This window comes from Ranitomeya imitator, chromosome 10, assembly GCF_032444005.1.
Source record: "Ranitomeya imitator isolate aRanImi1 chromosome 10, aRanImi1.pri, whole genome shotgun sequence".
Classification (NCBI taxonomy): domain Eukaryota; kingdom Metazoa; phylum Chordata; class Amphibia; order Anura; family Dendrobatidae; genus Ranitomeya; species Ranitomeya imitator.
In genome coordinates, this window is record NC_091291.1 from 131,372,583 (window position 1) to 131,383,566 (window position 10,984).

At 52.1% G+C, this 10,984-nt stretch overlaps 1 protein-coding gene across 1 annotated transcript; it reads left to right on the plus strand.

The window, feature by feature from the left end:
* Positions 1-1,039: 1,039 nt before the first annotated feature.
* Positions 1,040-10,655, plus strand: ZPR1 (ZPR1 zinc finger). Its single transcript, XM_069741659.1, has 14 exons — positions 1,040-1,255; positions 3,597-3,758; positions 3,929-4,019; positions 4,094-4,164; positions 5,370-5,456; positions 6,500-6,622; positions 6,704-6,757; positions 7,283-7,349; positions 7,589-7,659; positions 8,042-8,131; positions 8,511-8,621; positions 9,432-9,521; positions 10,227-10,292; positions 10,377-10,655. The coding sequence occupies exons 1-14, from the start codon at positions 1,130-1,132 to the stop codon at positions 10,509-10,511; spliced, it is 1,344 nt and encodes a 447-aa protein (XP_069597760.1). The 5' UTR covers positions 1,040-1,129; the 3' UTR covers positions 10,512-10,655.
* The last annotated feature ends 329 nt before the right edge of the window (positions 10,656-10,984 follow it).

A 10,984-nucleotide genomic window follows, 5' to 3' on the forward strand; every position in this document is an offset into this window, starting at 1 on the left:
CGGGAAATCTCCAGTAACGAGTATATTCACTCATCACTAATCTTCCTCTCCATCTAACATATAATTATCAGGGCATAACGATGGCCGGTGCTGGGGCACATATACCAGGATAGTGGGCACATATACCAGGATAGTGGGCACATATAGCAGGATAGTGGGCACATATACCAGGATAGTGGGCACATATACCAGGATAGTGGGCACATATAGCAGGATAGTGGGCACATATACCAGGATAGTGGGCACATATACCAGGATAGTGGGCACATATACCAGGATAGTGGGCACATATACCAGGATAGTGGGCACATATACCAGGATAGTGGGCACATATACCAGGATAGTGGGCACATATACCAGGATAGTGGGCACATATACCAGGATAGTGGGCACATATACCAGGATAGTGGGCACATATACCAGGATAGTGGGCACATATACCAGGATAGTGGGCACATATACCAGTATAGTGGGCACATATACCAGGATAGTGGGCACATATACCAGGATAGTGGGCACATATACCAGGATAGTGGGCACATATACCAGGATAGTGGGCACATATACCAGGATAGTGGGCACATATATACCAGGATAGTGGGCACATATACCAGGATAGTGGGCACATATACCAGGATAGTGGGCACATATACCAGGATAGTGGGCACATATACCAGGATAGTGGGCACATATACCAGGATAGTGGGCACATATACCAGGATAGTGGGCACATATACCAGGATAGTGGGCATATATACCAGGAAGGAACTCCAGATGGGGGGTATATAAACCAAAGGGTCCAGAATGGAGGACATTAGTGCAGGATGGAGGACACTGCTACATAATTGGGGGCATCACGTTTGTCCTGCCGGGAGGGGCCCGTCCGCTAGCTCCACCCCCTCCCATGTTTCGCTTGCAGCCCCCTCCTGACCTTCACGTCCTGGCTGCCCCTTCACTGAGCGCTTCCCGCTTTCTCCACTAGAGGCGCTGCCGGGCATCAGTCACACACGTGCTGCTGGTGACAGCTACTTCCGGGTCACGTGGGCCTCCTCGCTTTGCGGCACCTCGCAGCCACGTTCCTTCTCTGTACGGGATATACCGGGCACCGTGCTGCACGCAGCCGTCAGTAATGTCAGTCCTCCGCGCCTCTGAGGCTCCAGCCTCCTCCGCTCCGGTGTTCCGGGAGTTCAGCGCGGACGATGAGGAGCAGCAGCCGGCAGAGATCGAGTCCCTGTGCATGAGCTGCTACCAGAACGTGAGTGTCCGGGGGACGGAGAGCGCGGGGCTGGGACCGAGTCTGTTTCTTTATTTTTATTTTTTTTTAAATGGGGGTTTGGGTGTCACAAAAAAAGGGCGCGGAGCGTTGACGCGGGGGCGGGTCGGAGCGTTGACGCGGGGGCGGGTCGGAGCGTTGACGCGGGGGCGGGTCGGAGCGTTGACGCGGGGGCGGGGCGGAGCGTTGGCGCGGGGGCAGGTCGGAGCGTTGGCGCGGGGGCGGGTCGGAGCGTTGACGCGGGGGCGGGTCGGAGCGTTGACGCGGGGGCGGGTCGGAGCGTTGGCGCGGGGGCTGGTCGGAGCGTTGACGCGGGGGCGGGTCGGAGCGTTGACGCGGGGGCGGGGCGGAGGGTTGGCGCGGGGGCAGGTCGGAGCGTTGACGCGGGGGCGGGGCGGAGCGTTGGGGCGGGTCGGAGCGTTGACGCGGGGGCGGGTCGGAGCGTTGACGCGGGGGCAGGTCGGAGCGTTGGCGCAGGGGGCAGGTCGGAGCGTTGACGCGGGGGGGCGGAGCGTTGACGCGGGGGGCGGAGCGTTGACGCGGGGGGCGGAGCGTTGACGCGGGGGGCGGAGCGTTGGCGTGGGGGGCAGGGCGGAGCGTTGGCGCGGGGGGCAGGTCGGAGCGTTGACGCGGGGGCGGGGCGGAGCGTTGGCGCGGGGGCAGGTCGGAGCGTTGACGCGGGGGCGGGTCGGAGCGTTGACGCGGGGGCGGGTCGGAGCGTTGGCGCGGGGGCTGGTCGGAGCGTTGACGCGGGGGCGGGTCGGAGCGTTGACGCGGGGGCGGGGCGGAGGGTTGGCGCGGGGGCAGGTCGGAGCGTTGACGCGGGGGCAGGTTGGAGCGTTGACGCGGGGGCGGGGCGGAGCGTTGGGGCGGGTCGGAGCGTTGACGCGGGGGCGGGTCGGAGCGTTGACACGGGGGCAGGTCGGAGCGTTGGCGCAGGGGGCAGGTCGGAGCGTTGACGCGGGGGGGCGGAGCGTTGACGCGGGGGGCGGAGCGTTGACGCGGGGGGCGGAGCGTTGACGCGGGGGGCGGAGCGTTGGCGTGGGGGGCAGGGCGGAGCGTTGGCGCGGGGGGCAGGTCGGAGCGTTGGCGCGGGGGGCAGGTCGGAGCGTTGACGCGGGGGCATCGCGGAGCGTTGACGCGGGGGCATCGCGGAGCGTTGACGCGGGGGCATCGCGGAGCGTTGACGCGGGGGCATCGCGGAGCGTTGACGCGGGGGCATCGCGGAGCGTTGACGCGGGGGCATCGCGGAGCGTTGACGCGGGGGCATCGCGGAGCGTTGACGCGGGGGCATCGCGGAGCGTTGACGCGGGGGCATCGCGGAGCGTTGACGCGGGGGCATCGCGGAGCGTTGACGCGGGGGCATCGCGGAGCGTTGACGCGGGGGCAGGGTGGAGCGTTGACGCGGGGGGCATCGCGGAGCGTTGACACCGGATGTTTTTCAACCGTCATTTTCCAAGAAAAAAGTTAAACTTTGTAAGAAAAAATAATAACTTTGTGAGAGCCGTAACTTGTATTTTTCCATTGTTGGCGCAGTGACGGCTGGTTGCTTCGATCGCTCGTTATTGCAGGTTTTGAGGAAGTGCGGAGATAAAAAAATTCTGATTAGGTTTTTTTTTGTGTGGTTGATCATTTGGGTTCATTTTTATATTTTTATAGGTTGGACTTTGAGGCGACGCTGAATATGTTCAGGTTTTTTTTTTTTTAAAGGGCGTAAACGTGTTTATTCAATATTTTAATATATTTGATACATTAATATTTATATATTTGATACATGCCGTAATTAATAATGTAATATGCAGAATCTTTGATACATATCTAAATATTTTCAGATACAGTATATTGGATTTTTATTTGATTTTTTTTTTTTTTTTTATTGCTACATAATATTTTAATATATGATACATAATATTTAATAATTAAACCCAAACCTTTCTTGGCTACGTTTTCTGTATTCCCCGGGAGTCTCGCCCCTTTGATCGCTTGCTCTATATGCTGCAGGACAGCAATATGTAGTAAAACTGGCATTCTCCTAGCAAATGGCTGATTTTTATGAGCGGGCCACAATGGAGAGGGTCAGGGGTCTTCCAGTCCCTCGGCTGCCTTGGCGTTGCCCATACACGTGGACCCTGATGTGTATGTACGTGAAGGGGTTAACCCTGTGCATCCAGAGAGACCATCACAGCTACCGGGGGATTTCTCATTCAGACCAGTTTCCTTTCTGGAGATTCTCACGTCTACGTTTAACCCTTTGACCCCGTGTGGCTCTCACCATGAAGGTGTCACGCCGTGGATGATAACGCGCAGGACTTGTTTTCCGCAGGGAGTGACCCGGCTTCTGCTCACCAAGGTGCCTTTCTTCAAGGAGATCATCGTCAGCTCGTTCACGTGCGATTCCTGCAGCTCCAGCAACACGGAGATCCAGAGCGCTGGCCGGATCCAGGACCAGGGGGTCCGATACTCGCTGAGCGTCCGAAACAAGAGGGTGAGGAGCCGAAGAAAAGCAAGTTCACGTATAGTCTCAAAAGTGATAGAAAACACACGATATGGTGTTCTTTGTTACACCACATGGAAATGATTTGGTGCAAAATGACCGGCGATATCGCGGTGTATCCGATCGCGCCCAAGTAACAACAAACTTCTCTCTCTATCCAGGATGTGAACCGGGAAGTGGTGAAGACCGACTACGCCACCACGCGGATCCCTGAGATTGACTTTGAGATTCCTGCTTGTACCCAGAAAGGAGGTGAGTGGGAGATATGGCGGTATATCTGTGCCGTCTATGACACGTACCACGGCTTATGGTTTATCTCTTTCCAGCTCTGACGACCATCGAAGGGATCCTAGAGAGGACTGTGGTGGGTCTGCAGCAGGAGCAGCCGCTCAGACGGGTAAGAATCTGCTGCCGCCATCTGGGGGCAAAGTGATGGAAACATGCAGAATTTACTTGTGAGTTATACTGGTACTCTTATATTGATGGCCTATTCTTAGAATACGTCATCAATATCTGATCGGTGGGGGGTGCGAACCGGATATACCCACCGATCATCAGAAGTGCTGCACAGCACAGCCCGGGTACTGCTTGTAAGCCCCCTATTAATTTGAAAAAGAAGACTTCTGTGTAGTACCAGGTCATGTCCACTGTGCTGTACTACAACTTATCGCATTCGGCCGGGATCAGCCGATCGGTGTGTTCATCCCCCCACAAATCACATGGTGATGACCTATCCTAACGACAAAGTCGTTAGGAGATGGCCATCTGTATCGGAGCAAGGACTGGCCGGCGGCTCTCCCGACTCAATGTGATAGCTGCATAGATATAAATGAAGATGTCCCGCTCGGTTCGGGAGAGCCACCGGCCAGTCCTTGCACTGCGTTCCGATCATGCACGATTTAGGCTACGTTCACATTAGCATTTCCCGACGCAGCGTCGGGAAACGCTGCGCCGACGCATGCGTCATGCGCCCCTATATTTAACATGGGGGGCGCATGGACATGCGTTGTGCTGCGTTTTGTGATGCATGCGTTTTTTTGGCCGCAATCGTGGTGCGCAGAAAACGCAGCAAGTTGCATTTTTTTTTGCGTCCCAATTTCGGCAAAAAAGGACGCATGCGTCGCAAAACGCAGCGTTTTAGCGTGCGTTTTGTTGCGTTTTTGTTTGTGTTGTGCGATGCGTCGCCGACGCAGCCCCGCACAACGCAAATGTGAACGTAGCCTTATACTGATGTCTGACTCTCCCCTGAGGATGTGACATCAATACAAAAGTCTCGAACTGTTAGAATTTTCACTCTTGAAGATAAAGAGCTGTAAGGCCGCTGTCACATGTTCAGGACTTTGTCAGGATTAAAGTTTCACCCCTGAATCCTGACATTGGGCTGTCAGTGCTGGTTACTAACATCCACGCCATATTGATGTAACCTAAAATTGGGCATACCTGGCTGATTGCTGGGGGAGGGGATTGTGGCGTCTACCTATGCTCGTTAGGACCCTCTGGCTGCAGCTTCACAGCTGCAACACGTGGATTTGCCTTTCTTTGTGCTTTAGGATACGGCCCCTGTAACGTCATCTCGTTGATGGTTTTGGCTTTGTCTTCTAGGCAGCGGATGCACAAGTTGCAGAGAAAATTGAGGAGTTCATCAGAAAACTTCAGACCCTGAAGGACGGAGAAACGCCCTTCACCTTTGTAAGTAAGATGGTTTACTGACATTGGGGGATGTGCAGTGCTGATGACTTTGCTTGTCAGGAGGCGAGTATGGTCGGCATGAACCGGACATGTACGTGACACCTGCTGACCGTTCCCCAGCCTCTTGCAGTTTAAGTGAACAGCACCACTGGAGTAACCCTTTAAATATACGTTGGGGCTAATTTTCAGGCATTAACTACTAGTTTGGAAAACGAGATCCGCAGTTGGGCTGGGCCATAAGAATGACGTGGCTACTGTATGGGTGTGTGACTTGGCACTTATAACAGTCGGATAAGACGCTCCCCAAGTTTAGAGGAGGAAAACGTATTTTTAATCCGTCATCTGGATAAGACATGCCTTTGGTCACCGGTGTGTCTTACAGTCCCCGGATGTCTGCGGTGGAGCAGGGTCACATTTATGTCATTTTCCAGCAGGAGTGGAGCCATGCTGCGGGCCCGGGCTGAGAGGACGGGGTGTCCTGGCAGGAGTGGAGTCCCCGTTGCACGCATTCATCTACTGGTGATCTTCAGTAAAATGGCGCCAGAGTTGGCGCATGTGCAAATTGAGATCTCTGCTGTTCATTAAGCTGAGATGCAAATCTGCGCATGTGCCGACACAATTTTCTCGAAGCCCTCCACAAGGTCAATGCGCGCAGCGGAGACTCCTCTTCTGCCTTGCATTGCCCCATTCCTGCAGTGGCGACCCTGCTCCTGCCTCCTGTGACGCCTCCCGACGGTAAGCTTAATTTGGACTGTAAGACACCTCCACCCCGCCCAACCCCCCATTTCCTCCCTAATTTTTTGGGAAAAAAGTGCGTATTATAGTACATGATAAAGAGGAACCCTGAGTGGAGAAATGTGCAGCCATCCACAACTCTTCATGGTGAGAACAGCAGATGACACGGGGCTGACATCTCTGATCATTGTCGGTGCCCCCCCAAAGTCAAGTGTTGGAAATGGTATTCCTCTCTGCCTCTTCCTGGCAGTGCAGAAATCTGAAAAACAACTTGTACTGCATGCTTTTTTTTTTCTTCCCTTTGCTAGATCATCGATGACCCCTCTGGGAACAGTTTTATAGAAAATCCATTTGCTCCGCAGAAAGATGAAGCCCTGGTGGTCACACGTTACCGGAGGAGCGCAGAGCAGGATTCGCTGCTAGGAATAGAGGTGACGTGCCGCTTTACCGTTACGGCTGTGGTGTTGCGGCTTTTCAGGATTTCATCTGATTTGTTTTTCTTGCCGATTTAGACCTCGGACGGCCAGAAGATTTCAGAAGAGAAGCCCGAAGATCTGAAGGACGAGGTACGACCATACTGTTCACACTAATGTCGTCTATTGTACTAGTCCAGAAAGTCCCTTTACTTCAATGGGTTGTTTTGGACGTTGATATCGCTTGCCTATTGTCTGTATGTCCTCATAATGTCGCCGGGGGTCTGGTACCCGACACCACGCCGGCTTTGTGCAGTGTCAGCAGCGGCCGATCTGCACAATGTGCTGAGCTGAATCACCTCCGCTCCGTAGACACTGTAGTGGCTGTCCTTGGATGCCGCAGCTCGGCTCCTGTTGCAGTGAATAGGATCTGAGCTGCAATATTGAGAACAGAGCCCCCTCTACGTGCACTGTACATCCAGCTGCTGCGAGAGCTGATAATGGCTGATCAGTGGTGGTGCCGGGACTTGGACCCCTCACGATCTGATATTGATGGCCTTTTTGAAAAGATTTAAAGGGTTTGTCAGAGGACTTGATGATGACCTCTCCTAGGACATGTAGTGTGTGTTGTGTCCATACATACAATGAGATATTTGCTAATCCTTTATCTTCTCACAGGTTCTTCAGTTCCAGACTAACTGTCCCGAGTGCAATGTACCGGCGGCGACCAATATGAAATTAGTGCGTATCCTTTACCGCTGAATGCCCCCCTATAACTTGCACAATAGGCCGAGTTTCTCCGGCATTTAAGGTGTATGAGACAGTGGGACATTTTTTTGGGGGGGACTTTTCAGCTTTGTTGTATAGACTGGATCAGCGGAGTCATCTCATGACTGGTGGTCTGGGGTTACAACAAGCTACATTGAGTGTGCAATGAGAATTGCTAGTGAATACTTGTGGACAATGTCCTTAATAAATTCTCAGAAATCCCTCACTTTAAAGAAGTCGTCATCATGGCCACAAACTGTGATGCCTGCGGCCATAGGACCAACGAGGTGAGCTTTTTGTTTTTTTTCCCTCTCCCCTTCTTCCTAGAGCCATCGATCACCTGCGATCGAGGTGGGGGCCATCCGCAGTCCAGCCTCTTAGCCACTTTCATTGATTGACGGCGGCATCTAAAGTAATAAAACCCCTACTATTGGCCCCCTGACCGCCGCTCATAAGGCAGATCCGAGTGTATGACGCAGCTGGTACCTGCTGCTTATGGCATGGACTCAGCATGGGACCCGCTCCGTACATGCAGACCCCGGGGTCCATACGCACTAAGGGGATAAGTATACATGGATTCTAGGAACCAGTATAGCTATTTTAATTACTTTTACACAATTGTGGCATCACGTAACTGTACAGCATGTTTTTTTTGTTTTTTTTGTCTAGGTGAAATCTGGAGGCGCTATTGAACCTCTCGGCACTAGGATTACACTTCACATAACCGACCCGTTAGATCTTACCAGAGATCTCCTCAAAGTAAGTAAACGCTAGCAGAAAACGGCATCCAAATCCCCCTCCAATTCTTTACTGTCACTATGGGCCCCACCAGGATCGGAAGTGCTGCAGCCAATCAGTGGTGACGTGTGAGTGCCGAGACCAATGATTGGCCGCAGCTCTCGGGTGAGTGATGACCGGGATGTGAGCCCACCAGAACTGGTGATGTCTCAGCCGCCGATGACTTAGGTTGCCGGAGACCACCTCAGCAGCAGGGGATTCTAGCGCCAAGGAATATTTAGTTTCTGATGAGCCACAAGTCCTGAAGATCCCGATTTAATAATCCTAAATCTCAGTGATCCCTTTTCTGCCGTTACATAGACATCGCACCTGTACGAGGATAACGCTTTTCTTCCCACAGTCCGATACCTGCAGCGTTAAAATTCCGGAGCTGGAGTTCGAACTGGGCATGGGCGCTCTAGGAGGGAAATTTACCACCGTGGAGGGGATCCTGAAAGACATCCGAGACCTGGTAACATACTCTACATGTCCAAGGAGGTGTCCAGGACTAATCGATGTCAGATCAAAGAGGTCTCACACCTGATCCCCCATCAATCAGCTGAATGCAGGTCCCATCGTAGAGCCAGAACTGCACAAAGTTTACTTCTGGCTGTTGCTGGGGAGCTGGATGTTGGACCCCCATTATCTGACATTGATAACTTGAGTTCTGGACAGTCCCCTTTAGGGCTCTTTCTGAGATCAGACCACAATCCACGGACTGGCCATGGGTCTCGTGACCCAAGCGTGACGGCTTCATATGTAGCAGTCATGATTAGGTGGGGAGACCCTCAGCCGGTCCTTGCATTACAGACCAATTTGCACCTACAACTAAATGTGCCCTTTGTGTTTTTTTAGCAAGTTCTCCCCCCTCTAATCCTGAGAAATGCCCCTCTAGAATAGAGCGGTCGACGCACACCTCTGCTCCTTTCGTTTTCTTTGGGAATTTATTTATAAAGCGTTGAATGCTGCACTTGCCCATCCGTAGACAATAAATAAAGCCAGGTGACCCACATGCCACCACCGTTAAATTTCTGCAGGGCATTTCAAAGCCCTGTTCTCGGTATCGGGGTTATTCCAAGCACTGGACCCGCAGCAATCAATTTCTGATTGAGCTATTAAATGCTCATGTACCCGGTCTGGTGATAGATGATCGTCAGAATCCACCGCTTCTTGTAGCTTTCACAGTGCTCAGATCCATATCCTATATCTTAACTATTCAGCAAAGATCTGATCCATCTGTCAGATGTTTGCAGCCTCTGTTTTATCTGTTGTCCTTTTACAGGTGGTTGACAAAAATCCCTTTACACTTGGTGACAGCACGACGTCAGACCGGAAGGCGAAACTGCAAGAATTCGGCGAGAAGATCGATCAGGTAGTAAAACGCGCTGACGATGCCGGTCTACAGTATGTGCTTCTCTTTGTATCTAGGGCTCTGGTCACTGGTACATGTGGCCACTATACTGTCATGTGAACACTCCCTACAGGCTTTCTGCATGCCTTACCCTAAAGGGGTCGTCCACTTTTTACTTCACATACATACTATATAGACACAAATATCTGCATTTTTCATCCTTCTGCTCCCGGTCTACGCTGACATGCGTGTTGCAGTGGCTTCACATGTGGGCTCAGTGGTCTTGTGCCATCCACCTCCAGCATTATCACTGATGATCCAGTCCTGACATCGTTGCTCCTGGAGGGTTGCAAGGGGCAACTTACAGTATTTTTTTTTTTTTAACAGAGCGTGCCTATGGACCCGCCCCATTAACGGGATACCTGGGCATCTAATGAATTCACATTTTCATGCAGATAGGAGCCGACCTGCAGTTCTTGGCAGCGGCTGCTACACTGTTGTATCCGCTCCGTTCCGTGTTTTCGCTGGAGCTGATGACAGCTGATTGGTGGAAGCGCCAGATCTCAACTACTCTACGATAGTTGGTTGATCTTGGGTACCCAGACAACCCCTTTAACTTTAAAACTGAACCCTGACTGATCTGTCGCAAGTCAGTGGGTAAAAGGCAGTATAAGCTATGACGTCGGCTCATGATCCTCCTAATTCTTCTGCCTTTTTTCCCTGCAGATCTTAGAGGGACAGATGAAAGCTCATTTAGTTCTGGACGATCCTGCAGGGAACAGCTATCTCCAGGTATCTGCCATAACGTGTGACCACAGAGGCGGCTTGGGATCGCGGCTGCTGTACACTCGCATCACCATTTTTCTTTCCTTGCAGAATGTTTATGCGCCAGAAGAGGATCCTGAAATGAAGATAGAGAAGTACGAGCGATCGTACGAGCAGAACGAAGACCTGGGACTCAATGATATGAAGACGGAGGGGTACGAAGAACAGACAGCGGGTAGTTGTTAGCGTCGCTCTGCGTGGAAAAAAAAAAAAAAAAGCCAAGGATCATTGTTACTTTGTCATCTAAGAAACGTCCAACAACTACCTCGCCTCGTGCCAGTTGTGATGAGGGTCTATATTGGCGCAGAAACACAGCCTATTGCCTCCCCTTATATAATATTATGGGGTGCACCATTCATTTTTCTCTCTCCATTTCTCCATGATTTTTTTTTTCTTTTTCATTTTTTAATTCTAGATGGAGTTTCGGACTTGGAGACTAAAATTCCCACGGCGCTGGGGGAGGGTTCTGTTGGTAGAACACCGGTAGTTAAGTTATTGGAAAACTTTTCTTTAAAAAACAAACAAAAAAGCTGCTTAAAATGTCTTATGACCTGCAGAGACTGCTCTGTGTGACCGAGCGGCACCATGAGGGTTAGAATAGGGTGGAAGGATTAAAGGCGTATTCCCATCCCGGATACAGATGGCATAGTCACAGGACA

What these genes read in the sequence shown, in the direction of transcription:
- ZPR1 (XM_069741659.1), top strand. Translation starts at nt 1,130, where the DNA reads ATGTCAGTCCTCCGCGCCTCTGAGGCTCCAGCCTCCTCCGCTCCGGTG. An exon ending in ATTCGCTGCTAGGAATAGAG is followed by an intron (nt 6,623 to 6,703) that starts GTGACGTGCCGC and finishes TTGCCGATTTAG; the next exon opens with ACCTCGGACGGCCAGAAGAT. An exon ending in TCGGCGAGAAGATCGATCAG is followed by an intron (nt 9,522 to 10,226) that starts GTAGTAAAACGC and finishes TTTTCCCTGCAG; the next exon opens with ATCTTAGAGGGACAGATGAA.